Source organism: Dunckerocampus dactyliophorus, chromosome 7 (genome assembly GCF_027744805.1).
Source record: "Dunckerocampus dactyliophorus isolate RoL2022-P2 chromosome 7, RoL_Ddac_1.1, whole genome shotgun sequence".
NCBI lineage: Eukaryota > Metazoa > Chordata > Actinopteri > Syngnathiformes > Syngnathidae > Dunckerocampus > Dunckerocampus dactyliophorus.
Window position 1 is genome coordinate 24146624 of NC_072825.1, and position 14920 is coordinate 24161543.

The following is a 14920-nucleotide window of genomic DNA, read 5'->3' on the forward strand; positions in this document are numbered from 1 at the left end:
TATATTAATAAATCATGCTGTTTCTTGGTTGAATATGGCCTATTATATGTATATAATAAAATATAAATAATATGTAGATTGAAGCAAATGTTATGTATTCTTTGCTTAAATTAAGCATTTTCTAGCATAAAAATGGCTATATAAACTAAAATACAAATAGAAGGCCTTCAGAAGACGCATTCAAAGACGCTGTGAATGATATGTAGTATTCTATACTGGTCACCAGGTGTCAGTAATGTTACTGTAATGTTACTGTAATGTGATACCTTTGGATACCTGCAGTGTTCCCAAACTTTTGGAGGTTAGTGTATCAATATGTTGAAAACGAGCAGTGTTAATGGTGGTAATATGGTCAAATGAAGGCTGCTTTACATTGTCATGTTCGACTTTTCCTAGTGGTTGTTTGGTCCTTGGAGTTTACTTTTCGTGTTATAGTCACGGGTCGCACTAATTCACCTCAGCAGGCAGGCGTCCAGACAGACAGACACACACCTGTGACAGCTATTAAGGTGTCTTTCAGTATATTTATGAGCTGATGCCTGCTTTCCCTCCCCTGCTCTTGTCACTCTTGTTTACTTTTTTTGTCACTAAATGTCAGCGTTCTGAAATGTAGCTCACGAAGGCGCTCAGTTTGTACTTTCCAATGAGTTAGACCTGCCATCTTTGGGATTTATTTACTTAAGCGTCTCTCTGTGTGTGTGTGGGTGTGTGTGTGTTACAGATATTGTTTGCCCTCGCTTGTGGAGTGATTTGTCTTTCTCCTGTGTCTGCTGCTGCATGTCGGTAAAATGGTTCTGTTAAACCAAATTGCTTCCAGATTGCACACAACAGCCATTAAAAATCAGTTCCTCCCCACCAGTACTTCTCTTTCTTTGCCATGCTGGAAATAAAGGTTGTGAAATAAAGAGGACAACATGGACATAGTGACTTTGGGCAGCGTGCATTTATCTTTGGTGTGGCTGTTCACTGATCCCTTTGGTGTTCTTTACAACGCAGCCATTCGGCCCATCTTCACAGCGAGTGGCCATTCTAGGCGCGGGATATATTAATCTTCTTGCTTGTTGTTGTTTAGAGTGTGAAGCCGCTTAAGAAGATGTGAATCTTTAATCACAGGCCCCTGGGGTTGACCAATGTAGTTAGGAAGCCCGGAACTTGCCGATGACGGAACGGTTATCTCTGCTCGCTTATCGTAGCTCCAAGATATCTCTGGTTCTATTTTTGTTGTTCTAAAACCGCCTGTTCTGTCGCCTGCTTCACACTCTGACAGCGCTATGCCGCCATTTATTACACCGCGCTACTTCAAGTTATTGTGTGTCACGACAATGTGATGCGACGACAGCCAAGTCAAGTATATATTTCTAAGGCTGAATCCATCTATCATCTGCTGTGTTTTTGTTTGGGTATTTTTAATCAGGCTTCAATTAATGAAAGACAACAAGTTTTCACCCTACAATTAGTCCAGCGATCACTCAACTGAAATGCTCATTTGCGCACGCTTGACGAGATATTGTCAATTAACCCGTCTCTTCTTATGTACACCCTGGCAGTACACCTCTCCTTATTGCTTCTGGAGCTGCAGTCTTAAGGAAAGGAGAACTCCAAAGAGCTAAGAGGAATGGAGGGGGGAAATTAGGAAACAAAAATGAACAAGCAGCAAGGGCTTGCTTATTGTACTCACTCTTTTGGGAAAGTACGTGCGTATGTGTGTACAACAGTGTGCCTGCCTCTTTTTCTTGCCCTTCACCGCGGGTGATTGGCTAACAGTCGCCTCCAACCTGAAGTTGACCAAAATCAATAAATCATCACCTGGGGCCTCTCACACACACACACACACACACACACACACGCACACAGAACACACAACCACAGGAAGAGAGAGAGAGCAAAACAAACACGGCCTACCTGAGTCAAGGTCTGTTTTCCCTAATAGAATCTTCCCACAGCAACTGTCCTAAACAGTGACGCTGTGCAGCTAAAGGTCAGCCAACATTTGACTCCTTTCATAGCTCAAAGCATCCCCCTGGGGTGCCACAGTGAGCGATTTAGAGAAATACTCATGAGTGGGGAGAAATGTGGATTGCGGCTCACACTGCTGCTTAGATTTATCAGAGAGCGTGGCGAGCGGGGCCGAAACAAACACTAGATTGACTCGAAATGTCATTAAATAGATTAAAAAGGCTATCGGGCAGAGCAGCTAAAGTGCCTATTGACTGCGCGATAAGCACTGCTGAGTGTGTCTGTCGATGGCTGTGCCTGTTGTCGTCTTTGTGTCGACAGCATTGTGTATATGCAAGGCTGGTCTGGCCAGACGCTTATCAGATATTTGGATCACTCTGATTGATTTGGCTCCCTGGGAGACTCATAAGGCTGTGTCTGTGTGTTTCTACTGGAGGGACTATTTTGTGATTGTTTTTTTTTTTTTCTCTCATGTTCATTCCATTTAATTGCATCTCATCTCCTCTGTTGTCTGTGCTTGTTAGATGGCAGTGGAAGTATTGGAGGGTCTCCTGGAGGAGGACGATGAGGTTGTTCAGGTAAGCACTCCCAAACTGGCCCTACTGGGCTTAGATACAAAACCTCATAATGTCATTTCACTCAGGAATTTCTTTTATACTTACAAATTAAATTGCAGATAAATATTTATCTAGTTTACGATTTTCTGATTAATATTAATATAGTGAGGACATTTTAACCAAACTTTGTTACCTCTGCTCACCCTATTATTAGTTTAACATTAACTAGGATCTTCATACTTGCAGGCTTTAATAATTCTCAACACATGTATTTGTATTTCTTCATAGAGAAGTTTAGATGAATTATCTACACAATTGCTGAAGGGTGAAAGTAGAGTTTAAAGCCCCAAAAATCTAAAGGATGGGTTTGCGGAAATGCAGTAAAACAGCAAGAATAGATGCAGATAGCTCGTAGCTAATGTGAATGCATGTCACTCCCTGGAACGCTAATCACCGTAAAATACCTTATCTCCACATATGCGCAGGCAATTCATTTACAGCATTGGGTAAAACTTCATGCTTTAATTGATCTGAGAGAATGCCTTGGTAGGTGGTGCTGTTTTGGGCAGCAAAGCTATTTTCATGTCTGTGTGTGAACAACAGTGTATATGAACTGTGAGGTAAGGAGACACATTTTTCTCTAAGGGTTGGTGGAGTTGCGTCTATTTGAGGGAGGCATTTATTTGTATTGAGTGGATGATTCACCCAGCAACTAATTGGGATAGGGTGATTTTGGCTTTTCAAGTCTGGTCATGTACACAGGCTAAAATACACCACCTGGCACAAAAAAGCTCACCACCTGGATTTAACTAAGCAAATAGGTAAGAGCCTCCCATTGGAGAACTACGGGTAATAGCTTCAACTATGTCGAAAGTGGAGGAGATTTTAATCTGTTTTAGAAGGGTCAAATTATCAGCATGCTTCAAGCATGAGATAACATCTAAGGACATTGCTGAAACTACTCAAATCAGGTTAAGAACTGTCCAAAGCATTGTTAAAACATGGAAGTACAGTGGGGAAACATCATCTTTATGCTTGTCACAAAGGTTGAATCGAGGCAACAGGACTCTTGTTCGTTGAAGACGTTTCACCTTGAATCCAAAAGGCTTCTTCAGGTCTTTTATTTAATTTTTATTTTTTTTACATAACATACTGATGCATGTCAAACACAACAACACCCTCAGACAAAAGCTAGTTCACCCCAAAGACAAAATCCCCGAGAACTCAGCAATGTGGTTTATGCAGTGCAGTGCAGTGCAGTGAGGAGTGCAATGACCTCTACATTGGCGAGACCAAGAAACCCTTATACAAACGCATGGCACAACATTGGAGAGCACCTTCTTTGGGCCTGGATTTAGCAGTCCATTTGTATGTCAAGGAGCAGGAACATTCCTTTGAGGACAATGATGTCCAAATTCTGGAGAGGGAGGACTCCTGGTTTGAAAGAGGTGTGAAAGAAGCCATTTACGTCAAACTAGAAAGGCCGAGGAGGTTTGTGTCATCATCTATTGTCTGCTTATAACGAAGTCCTAACATCTCTCCGTCAAAGATTTTTCGGATGTGGAATTGTAACGTGTTAGAAATAAATTAAACCAAATCAAAGATTGTCTCATTCCACAGTATAAGTAGCCATTAATGAGTTGTTTTGCCACCATGAAGGCCAGCGACCTGTTGTTATGCAGGACAGTCGTTCACCAGCCACAGCAACAACCACAATAACCCTGTTGTGACCACCCTCTTGGAATCAAATTTAGAACCAAAGACACTTTTTGGATGAAAGCTGGAATGTCTTCAACAAACAAGTGAAGTCGATTTGCTTCCTCGAAACTTTACGATTACCATGACAAATCAGCCGCCATCAATACAAAATCTTGGGGAAAAATTATTGCAACTCTGAACAGAAATAAATATTTGACATGAAGTTTGTGGAAGCGATGCTACAGCGAATGTGTGCAAAGCTAAAGGCAGTCCAATGAAAGAGTGTGCCTTTTTTTGGGGCTAGTAGGGTACGTAATAAACAAGCACTGTTATCAAACAAGTTGTTATCAAAGATGCTATTGTTCAACTTACATGTTAATGCGGGGATTATGGTTAGTTTTTGTGTTTAATTAATAAAAAGAACAACAATGGTGAGCTAGAGCCTCAGAGGGTAACACCAGTGACCTTTGACCGCACAATCTCATTCAGTTCCACCCCATTGCAGATTAATTATAGTCATACTGGAAAGATTCATTTGATCTGCTGCATCACATGTCAAATGCAGTCTGAAACACATGTCTAGGTATAGTTTGAATGACACTACTGTAGTTTCAGTGCAAAGTCTAATACTGTAGATCAAATTGAGGTTGTGATTCCAGTTTGTTTCACGCTCCACGCTGTGCTCCAGCTCATTTTTTGGGTAGTCCAGTTAGCAGTGAGGAGAGGCAAGAAGTAGACAGACAAACCACCCACAGAACAAACATTACCTCCAAACCTTTGGCAGAGGCAGCAAGGATTTTAGAAGTTTATCCACTTGTGTTTTGCAGTGGAATCCGAATTGCTGTTCACTTCACAGGTCAGCTGTTGGTATCGACTTCTGTCCCCCTCAGTTGTAGAAGCAATTGACTAGAGAGCTTTGTAGACAGGATTACATGGTGAAACATCAAGGTCCTTGCCAAATCAATGGCAGGTCAGATGTTTGGAACAAAGATGAAAAATGGCAATTGTAACACGGTAAATGTAATTTAATAACACTACACTTGGTTGTACTTTTTAAATCCAAAGTACTTGTGTGATGTTGTCATTCCATCTGTTTTCCTTGCATTTCTTTTATGTGTTATTGTTTGATTGTAGTGGGCTTTCTCCACTACTATGGACAAAAGTATAGAAACACACGCCTCACTCAGTTAACTATTGAATAAGGGGTTTGACCCGGCTCTTTAGTTCCTTTTGAATCTTAATTCTCAGCAGAGAACACCAAGCTTCAGTTTCAATGCCAATATCTAAGGAATCAGAAAACACATTTTGGCATTGTAGAAAATACGTATTGACATTGAATATTGCCACTGAAAATAAAAAAAAACACCATAGCCCCTCTACTCAAACCCTTCCACTCCACGCCCAAAAATGCTATTAAGTTGAAAGTACAAAAAAAAAGAAAGTGAAAACTGATTAGTTGAAATTCAAAAACAACATTGAAAAAAAAATTTGAGCCGTTGATGAAAAAAGATTAAACTTAAGGGGATCGCTGAAGGCTGACACTGGAAAAAAAAAAGCATCAGCATCATAATATAATATAATATATAAGTATCCAAATACAATGCATATGTCAATAAAACCTTCTTCAGTACCAGTATATTGTCAATACATCTTTTTCGACAATGCCAAAATTCATTGTCAGTGTCTTAATGGCAGCTTTCTAGCTCTAAGTGTCTCATTGATCAGAGTAATGCTGCCCAAAGGGCTGCCATAGTAAAGGTCTGTGGATGTAGCTCAACGTCACATATTTTACATCATGTTCTTCTTCTCTAGTTGAGCCTGAACAGCGTCTGTGTTGGCTGCAGACAAGTATTGCTCTCCATTTTGTCTCATTTGCTTCAAGATGGGATAAATCAAATCAGTTCAATCAAATCTCTTTAAATGCAGTTGTCCTGTACACTAGCCGTTCCTTGTTCAGTCCAACATCCAGGCACTGTAAGGGATACCTCAACCTGATCATTTAGTTGCTTGAGTCAAACCGTGCTTGCATCTTTATCATATTTTGCTTCTGCACACTTCAATGACTGGGAACATGAATGCTCATTAGAGAGGGGCATGGATGGCAGTATTTTTATGTGCTCTCGCAGGACCTCTGTAGTCCCTCCGCACTCTAAATTCCCACTGTGAGCAGTGCAGAAAGCGAAGGTGCGCCACTGAGTGTCAAAAGAGCACGAGAGTGTTTCTCCCACAGTCCCCCTCAGGCTCAGCCTCCTACACACACACGCACACACACACCTACAGACACACGCATGCACACAGAAGTAGCTGACAGATTGAGAGCAATCATCAGGGGGCTGAACTTTTAAAGTCTCTTAGCTGTGACACTGCCTGCGAGTGGGCATTCAGCCAATTGCAAATGCACACACTCCAATTTTTAATGGCAGAAAATGTTTAGTCAGAGTTTGCACTGCAGACGTTATATTCTCTCTGCCTAATGAATACACCCCCTTTTTTCTGGCCTCACTTATGGTTTTAAGTATAGTAGATAAGTTCTCTCCTGCCTGCTTCCCTTCGCCTGTGCTTATCAAAGTTTGAGCCTACACACCATTAAAAGCGGCACAAACAGCCTTGCTAGTTCCTTAGAAATCTTTCAAAAGTTGTTTTATGATGCTATTGTTCTCCCTTCAGCAGGACTATATGGGAGCTAAGAGGGCTTTCACCTTCAAATGGCAAGCAGTGTGATTGACGGAAGTGTTGTGTGTTGGGTTAACGAAGATTAGAGGAGTGTCTATGAAGTTGTTAATTAGACAGCTTTCTAGGGTGGGTTCAAATTGAAGTCTTCACCACTTATGCACATTTTTCACAGAGGACCATCGGCAAATGTATTTTTGTATGGTTTTTTTCCCAAGACAAAGCATCAGTATTTGTGACGTCAAGTTGGCCTTCAGCAAATTGTGAGAATTCTGCATATCTTGCAAGACTTCAGCTCAGAGAGCATTTATAGCGCATCAGGGGTCTCCAATAGGTAGCTTGTGCTTCCAGTAGCTCGCCACCTGATTTTGTGTAGCTCACCAAAGGGCTGCTTCAACTCTTCAACTGTGCAATTCAGACATTATGCCTCTGTTCAATGACAAATTATCACAATATACTGTAGCATAAAGACAACAACCACAATGTTTCAGTGGAGTTCTGCTAAAATGTTGCCAGTCATATAAATAAAACACAAATAGCTCATCTCTCCCTTCTTTATGTCAAAGTATTATGAAAGTTGGAGATTCCTGATCTAAATAATTAGCTCCACAAATGTGTTTTTTTTTTTTTTCATTTTCATGTTTTTTTTTGGGGGGGGGGCTTTTGGTGGTTTCTGGTACAGCTGATGGCAAAGAGAAAATATGTGATTGTGGCGTTGCGGTACTTTAGTGACAACAGTGGCACGTGTGTCACTGATCTTTACTATTAAAGGTAAAGAGTCACACGTCCATCAGGCATCATCAAAGCTAAAGGTGTGAGTGGTTAACATCCTTTCACACTTGTACTATCGTTAATAATATAAAACAATGTGACAAATAAACACCAACTTGCCCGTAGAAAACCTTTTACTCCACATTCCTTATATAGACGTGGATAGAATTGTTGGTAACAACACAAAAAACAGTGATCACTGCAATAATTTGAAATTGAAAAATGTAATAATGAAAAAAACAATTTTTTTCCAAAATGCACAGATATTGACCAGCTACAAAGATTCTGAGAGACAAACGCACATATTTTTTGCAAGCCACATCAACACTAAGATTGCAGACACAAAACTGAAGCAAACAAAAGATCACCATAGTCTGCTGTGAAACAATGAGGAGACTGTTTTGTTCTCAGGCTGCTTTGCTGTATCCAACACAGGGTGTCTTTAATCTGCACTGGATACAATGAAATCTCAAGACTATCAAGGCATTCTGGAGCCAAATGTGTTACCCAGAGTTAGAAAGCTTGGTCTCAGATGCACTAAAAAATGGCTGTGGGCCAAACATCGGACTATTCTAAAGTGGCCTTCTCTGAGCCCTGATTTAAAGCCAATGGGACATCTGTGGAAAGAGCTGTAACATGCAGTCTGGAGAAGGCACCTATCAAACCTGAGAAAGTTGGAGCAGTTTGCTCATAAGCAGTGAACCTTTCGTCAGATGCAGCAGTGTCATTGAAAGTAACAGGAAGTGCTTGATTGCAGTCATTGCTTCAAAATGTTGTGCAGCAAAATCTTAGGTTAAGGTCGCCATTGTTTTTGTCTAGGCCAGTTTCATTAGTTGAAAAAAAGTTCTCTTGAACCACAATTCAAAAGTGGTGAGTCATTTCCACTTATGTTTTTGTAAACCTTTCTGTATTATCACTTTTTTCAGTTCCAATTATTTCAGTGATTCTTGTGGGTTCTTCCTTCTTTAGTACAAGGGCACCAACAATTTTGACCGTGTGTACGTTACGCCTTTCTGATTCATCCAAGGTTGAGTAGTCGTTTCGTTCATAGAAAACGCTTCCTTGGTTGAAAATGAAATCCTGCTTGTATGCTGCAATCAAGAGAGCAGTGCAAACTACATATATTCGGCACTGCCTATGTTCTGGTGAGTGTGTCTGCAAGGGGTAGCCTCCCACTCAGCATATTTATCGGCAATTCAGGATTTACCACGGTGCGTTTATGTGTTTGTTAGCAAAGTGGTCGTGGGGACCGTGCACTGTGCCCTTCATGAATAATGAATCATGCCAATATTTGTGTTGTGATGCTCAAGGAGAGGTGGGTGTTGTTCCTGGGCCTCACATGAAAGGCAAACCTCAAAGTTCACTGTTGATTATTTGATTGTTTAAAATGTGAAGAAGCAGCCATGGCACAGCATGTGGTTATGTACACAAAGAAATGCCGTATGTTTGCTCTCTAAAGGCATGCCAGTTCTTTGCTCCTACAGGGTTGTTTCATGATAAACCCGTCAATCCCAAGCCTACATACTAGGCTTGAGTGGGATTTATGATGTGTGTTTTTAAGAAGAAGCTGCTTCTGTCACATTGCTGGAGGCCTCGCTGTGGCTGATACCGACTCGGAGTAGTAATCACACAGTTACTCCAGATATAATCCCATTTCCCTATAGTAAAGATAGTGTCACGACACAGTGCAGGGATGTACATATTATTATCTATTCACTGCATTATGTCAACCTCCCAGATTTTGCCAAAGCGCAACAAAGTGTAGTTGCTTGATGAATCCAAATAGCAATGAATGTGCTTATTTATGTGGTTAATACAGCTGTTTATTGTATCTAAATGGGAGATACATTTGGGGAATACAATAGGGTTGGGTATCCTTTAGATATTATGTGATACCAGTGCCAAAACCGGTACTTCAATAAAGTAAAACACACAAATTTTGTACAAAAACAGTTTTTCTTTTTCCTGTATCCTGCGACATGCAAGGTATGGCATCGTTTGGTAAATTTGTTTCAGACGTGCTTAACAAGTTACATTAAAGAACATGGTTGTGGTAGCCAATGTGGTTAGTTAGACAATTCAACATGTCCGAAAAGGGGGTATGAAGACGTGTACTGTAGATACTATTTAATCCTACCCCTTCTCCATATCTTATTACTGATAATTCATTCACACCATATCTTTTAAATATTGACACTTACTTTGTTTGCTTACATTTTCACTTCCTGTGTGAAAGGAAAAGGTGTTGAAAAAATAAAATAACAGGAAGCAAAAATGAATTTAAAATATGCCATTACATAGCTTGTGCAGTGTTAAGGAAAAGGAAGAAATAAAAATGTTAAAAATAAAGATAAAAATAAGATTAAAATTTCATAAAAGTAGTAAATATATAAATTGTTAATAATACCGTAATTTCCGGTGTATAAGCCGCTACTTTTTTTTAAAACTTTGAACCCTGCGGCTTATGCAGCGATGCGGCTAATTTATGGCTATGTTCTAATTTCGTGACATACTTCAGAACTACAGTACTGCTAATCTTTTAAATATTCTGCCGTTCGAGAGTCAGTGAGGAAGTAGCTTTTTCTTTGGCAGGAGCCAATTGCGAGCTATAAGGGAACTAACGACGAGCTTGTTAACCCAACGGAAATTGCAGGAGGTTATATTACTCAATTTAACAGTCCGCCAGGGTCGGCGGTGTGGCCGGGGGCTTGGCCGTCGCGGTGGCTCGCCCGGGGTGGCCTGGCCTGTGGGATGCCTTTGTCTAGTTCACCTGCCCTTCCCTGGGGTGGCCCTCTGGGGCCTGTTGATGCCGGGGCTTGCGCCGGGGGGAGCGGCTCGCGGTGCTTGCCCTGGACTGACACGTGCGGCGGGAGCCTCTGCGCTCTTGGGGCGGGTTAGGTGGTCTCCGGGGGGCGGTACCGGTGCTGCGGGTGGCCCGTGTGCCGCCGCTGCGGGTGGCCCGTGTGCCGCCGCGGGGGCTTGTGGTTGCTGCCCTGCGGCGGCTGCTCGGGCGCCGGGCCGGCTGGTGGGTTGGGGCTTGGTCATGGTTGCGGGTACTGTGGGCCGGGGTGGGGGTGGGGGGGGCGGGTGCCCTGGGGCCGGGCCCGCTGGGGGGGGGGTTGTGCTCTGCTGGGCGCTTGGGCATTTGTCGCCGTTGCGCTTTGTGCTCTGCTGGGCCGCTGTCTGTGTCCTCGCCTCCCCCGGTCTGTCTTCGGGTTTGTCGGGGGTGGGGCTCCGGTGCGCGGGTGGTGCGCTGTCGGCTCTGGTGGCATGTGGCTGGTCTGGCTTCTGGTGGTTTGTGGGGTCCGTCGGCTGGTCTGCTGCTGGTTTCGCCTTCTCGGCTCTGGTGCTTGGCCTCCCTGCGGCTTGGGGTGCGGTGCTCTTCGGGGTTTGTTGGCCCGCGGGTGTCGGTTGGCGCTGTGTGGTGGTTCGCCTGGCTGCTCGCCCGTTTTCCCGCCCGCCTGCTCAGTTTCCCGCTTTCCTTCTCGCTGGCTCCTCTGTCTGCCTTGCTAGCGGCGTCCTACCGTTGGAAAGGGTGTGGCCTGGTGTCTTCCTGCTCCCCGGCGGTCCGCGCTCTCCGCGCCTGGGTTCTGGATTGTATGTCTGGGACGCCGGGGACCCCGGCTCCGCTGCTCCTTGGGTTACCAACGGGGTATAGGGTGAGGCTTCCGGGTGTCGGGCAGTCGACCACTGTGTGCGTGCGTGTGTGTGCGCGCTTGGGTGCGTAGGATTGTGTATGTGCGTGCGTAGAAGTGTGTATGTGCGTGCATGTGTGTACTTTTATTTATTTATTTATTTATTTATTTTAGTTATTTATTTTGGGGGGGGCATACAGGGGTTTGCTCCGTGGGGTCGGGTGCTGGGTGATACATCTCTGCCACCCTTGCCTCCGCCGGGTGGGTGGAGAGTGTGCCTCCTGCATCCCTGGGCGGGGCGGCCCTGTGTCGGGGGTCGGGCGGGGGTTGGCCCAGGGCGGGCCGGGCTCCGCTCCCTGGGGGTGGGGGTGGCGGTGGGCGGGGATTGGCGCTTCCGGCGCGGGCGGACTTCTTTCCGATTGTGGGGGCGTCTCTGGGCCTGCCGGTTTGTGGCCCCCGGTGCTCGTCTGCCTTTGTGGGGTGTGATCTCTCGCTGGTCTCAGGGGTTGGCAGTCCTCCGGCCCGCCAGCGCCCTGTCCTTGGATGGGATTGCCTCTCTTTGGCCCCTTGCTGATCTTCCCGGGGGGGAAGGCTCTCTGGGCTGGCTCTTGGGGCACTGATCTTTGTGCTGCCTGCCCCTGTGGGCCTGGTGGCCTTCTGGCGGCGGGGGCTTGGCCTGGCTATTTGGGGCGGGGCTCTCTGGGAGGTGGAAGGCGGCCCCTTTCCTTTCATGCATTCTCAGTGACAATTACACGCCCACACATTCTTGCACCTTTATATATATATATGAAGTCTTCCCTACATACAGAGATACCTGTACATATGCACACTCACCGTACATACGTACTTCCCCACATTACTCACTGAGTTAACCAGGGTGTTATTATGTTGTTGGTTTTATTACAGCGACGGTGATATCAGCAGTATGACAATTTTTTTTTTACAATGATGTGCATTACAGTAATTATCATTCTGTTCACTATCATAGATAATCATTTCATTACTACAATTATGTGTGACTGTTTCAATGCAGTATTGTCATTGTGATCACTCATAGTTCATCATTTCATGACTGCTATTATGTGTGACCGTTTCAATGCAGTATTGTCATTGTGATCACTATCATAGTTCATCATTTCATGACTACTATTATGTGTGACTGTTTCAATGCAGTATTGTCATTGTGATCACTATCATAGTTCATCATTTCATGACTACTATTATGTGTGACTGTTTCAATGTAGTATTGTCATTGTGATCACTATCATAGTTCATCATTTCATGACTACTATTATGTGTGACTGTTTCAATGCAGTATTGTCATTGTGATCACTGTCATAGTTCATCATTTCATGACTACTATTATGTGTGATTGTCATTGACAGCGTTGTCATTGTGGTTGTTGATATTGTTTTGTCCTTTGTCCTTATGTCCTTGTTCGTCTTTATAGTTGTTACAGACATTTATTTGCTGATGTCGTTCTGTATGTTTCTGTTGTTCTGTTCTTGTTGTCACAATTGTTGTTGTTGCTACTGTTGTCCTTGTCTCTCTTTCTTTTTTGTACCTACATTTTCAGTGTTAAGTTGCTGTGTGATGATTTTAGCGTTCATTCTAACATGACACCGTGAGTGAGGAAAGAGTGAGGAAAAACTGAGGAAAGACCTCTTGCGATTTCCAATAGGTTGACAAGCTCATTGTGAGTTTTCTCATAGCTCATGATTGGCTCCTGTCAATTAAAGAGCTACCTGGTACTCACGGACTCTAGCGTGCCACAGTTTGCCATTTATGACATGGACGTGCGGCATATATATGTACAAATATGTTTTCTCTCTAAATGAAGTGTGTGAGGCTTAATTACCGGAATGTCTTATACACCGGTAAATGGAAAATAAATAATTTATAATAAGTGGAGGCATTAAAGGGAGAAAAGCAAAGCAAAGACATTGAGAGTAAATGTATAAATACTGAAGTAAAGATGTTGACTGAATTGCACAATTCATGAGTAATTTCTGGATGTAGATTAAGCAACTTATTGATCATTTTCAATTTGGTAAAATATGTTATTGTACAGTTGGTATTGTCGGTTGTTGGTGACTTCAAAATGCATTGAGTCTTTGTGTGTTGTCTTTTATTTCCTTGTAGTCGAGATAATGTTATCTTCAGTATTTGTCCAATTCCTTGATATCTTTGACAACAAGTACTTTGTATTCCTCGGGTGCTCTCTTTAACATGATGTACATTCTGCAGCTTTCTGTTTCGCTTGCTTTCTCTTGCTTCTTCAACTTGCATGCTTTCTTGGCAATGTCAATGTTGCCTTTTGTAAGATGCTCCTTCAGGGTTGCTCCTAGGATTTTTTGAAGCTGTGGTGGTGGGCTGCATGGGAGGCAGACTGCCACCGCTACTGCGTAGCTGTGTATTTAAATTTACTCTCGGTAAAAATGTCAACATTAGGGTCGTTTCACAAATGCATTAATTAACTTTAAATGCCTTTCTCTCCGCCTTTTCTTCCACTGCTTAGCTGTCAAGTGCCAACAGGGCACACAGGTGATTCTGGTGCATGCTTTTCAAAATAAAGTGTTATGAAACGTTTTTATAATATTTGATAGATATTTTATTTCAAATTAATTGTGGTAAATATGTAAATAATAGGCTACCGTAAATCACGGTGTATAAACCACACCTTTTTTCCACTGGTAAGAAGCAAAAAATCGGTGTGCGGTTTATACACGATGACATGTCTGTGACCAGACTCGGACTGAAAAATAATATCAGACAACGCTTCTACAACGCTTCAGCGGAAGATCACTCGTACTACAAGCCCGGTCACACCGCCTGAACTTTGCTGTAGCGTTCCTGGAGTGGTGAAAAAAATTAATCACCGCTCGTAACCGTTCACCACCGTTTAACAGAAGTTGGCCCCCGTTAAGGCAACGCCGTATCCGCTTGGCCACCACTGATGGTCCCTCCTACCGCTCCGAAAGTTTTGAGCTGCACAAAATATTGCGAGCGGTGAGGTGCGGCCAATTTTCCGCCACTGCAAAGTTCATCACCGCTCCAACAACGCCCAGTCAAAGTTTGGCGCCGCTAGACGCAAGTTCGTGGACGCTTGGGTCTGCTAGGCCAGAATTTGGCTATAAATACCGGGAGAAATTGACCAGAAGCCCATTTGGGAATAGCCGTGTGTGGGTCAGACAGTTGCTTTGACTTTAGCGCCCCCTGCTGTACAGTTGCTGAAAATGCTTGTGTATGCAATTTCTTTCTAAGTTATCTGACGGCTGCTATCTTTATTTTCACATAGTGAAACGATCTCAATATACACAATATAAGCTTCTATTAAAACATTGCAGATGATGTAAAATACAATACAACGTTGGAGTTTATTCAAATTCACACTTCTTCTTTTTGAAATTACATGTTGATTTGAGATGAAAGAGTTGGCAAGCATTTATGAACTAAACTTTTTTTTTTTTCCCCCGCCGTGAGCCTGAAAATGGGGGTGCGGTTAATACACGGGTGCGGTTTATACACCGTGATTTACAGTATACATGTATCTATATAACACAGGGGTCCTGTGGGATACTTAGTTCCAAAGATCTACCTCCTACTATAATATATATTGTTTTTATAAATATG

General features: G+C 43.1%; 1 protein-coding gene across 2 annotated transcripts in view; it reads left to right on the forward strand.

Moving 5' to 3' along the window:
• The window catches only part of si:dkey-12j5.1 (uncharacterized), a 56300-nt gene that overhangs the window by 13932 nt on the left and 27448 nt on the right, over positions 1-14920 (forward strand). For both annotated transcript variants that reach the window (XM_054782477.1, XM_054782478.1), the window contains one exon: positions 2481-2534. In XM_054782477.1, coding sequence (XP_054638452.1) covers positions 2481-2534 — 54 coding nt within the window. The remainder of the gene's footprint in view (positions 1-2480; positions 2535-14920) is intronic.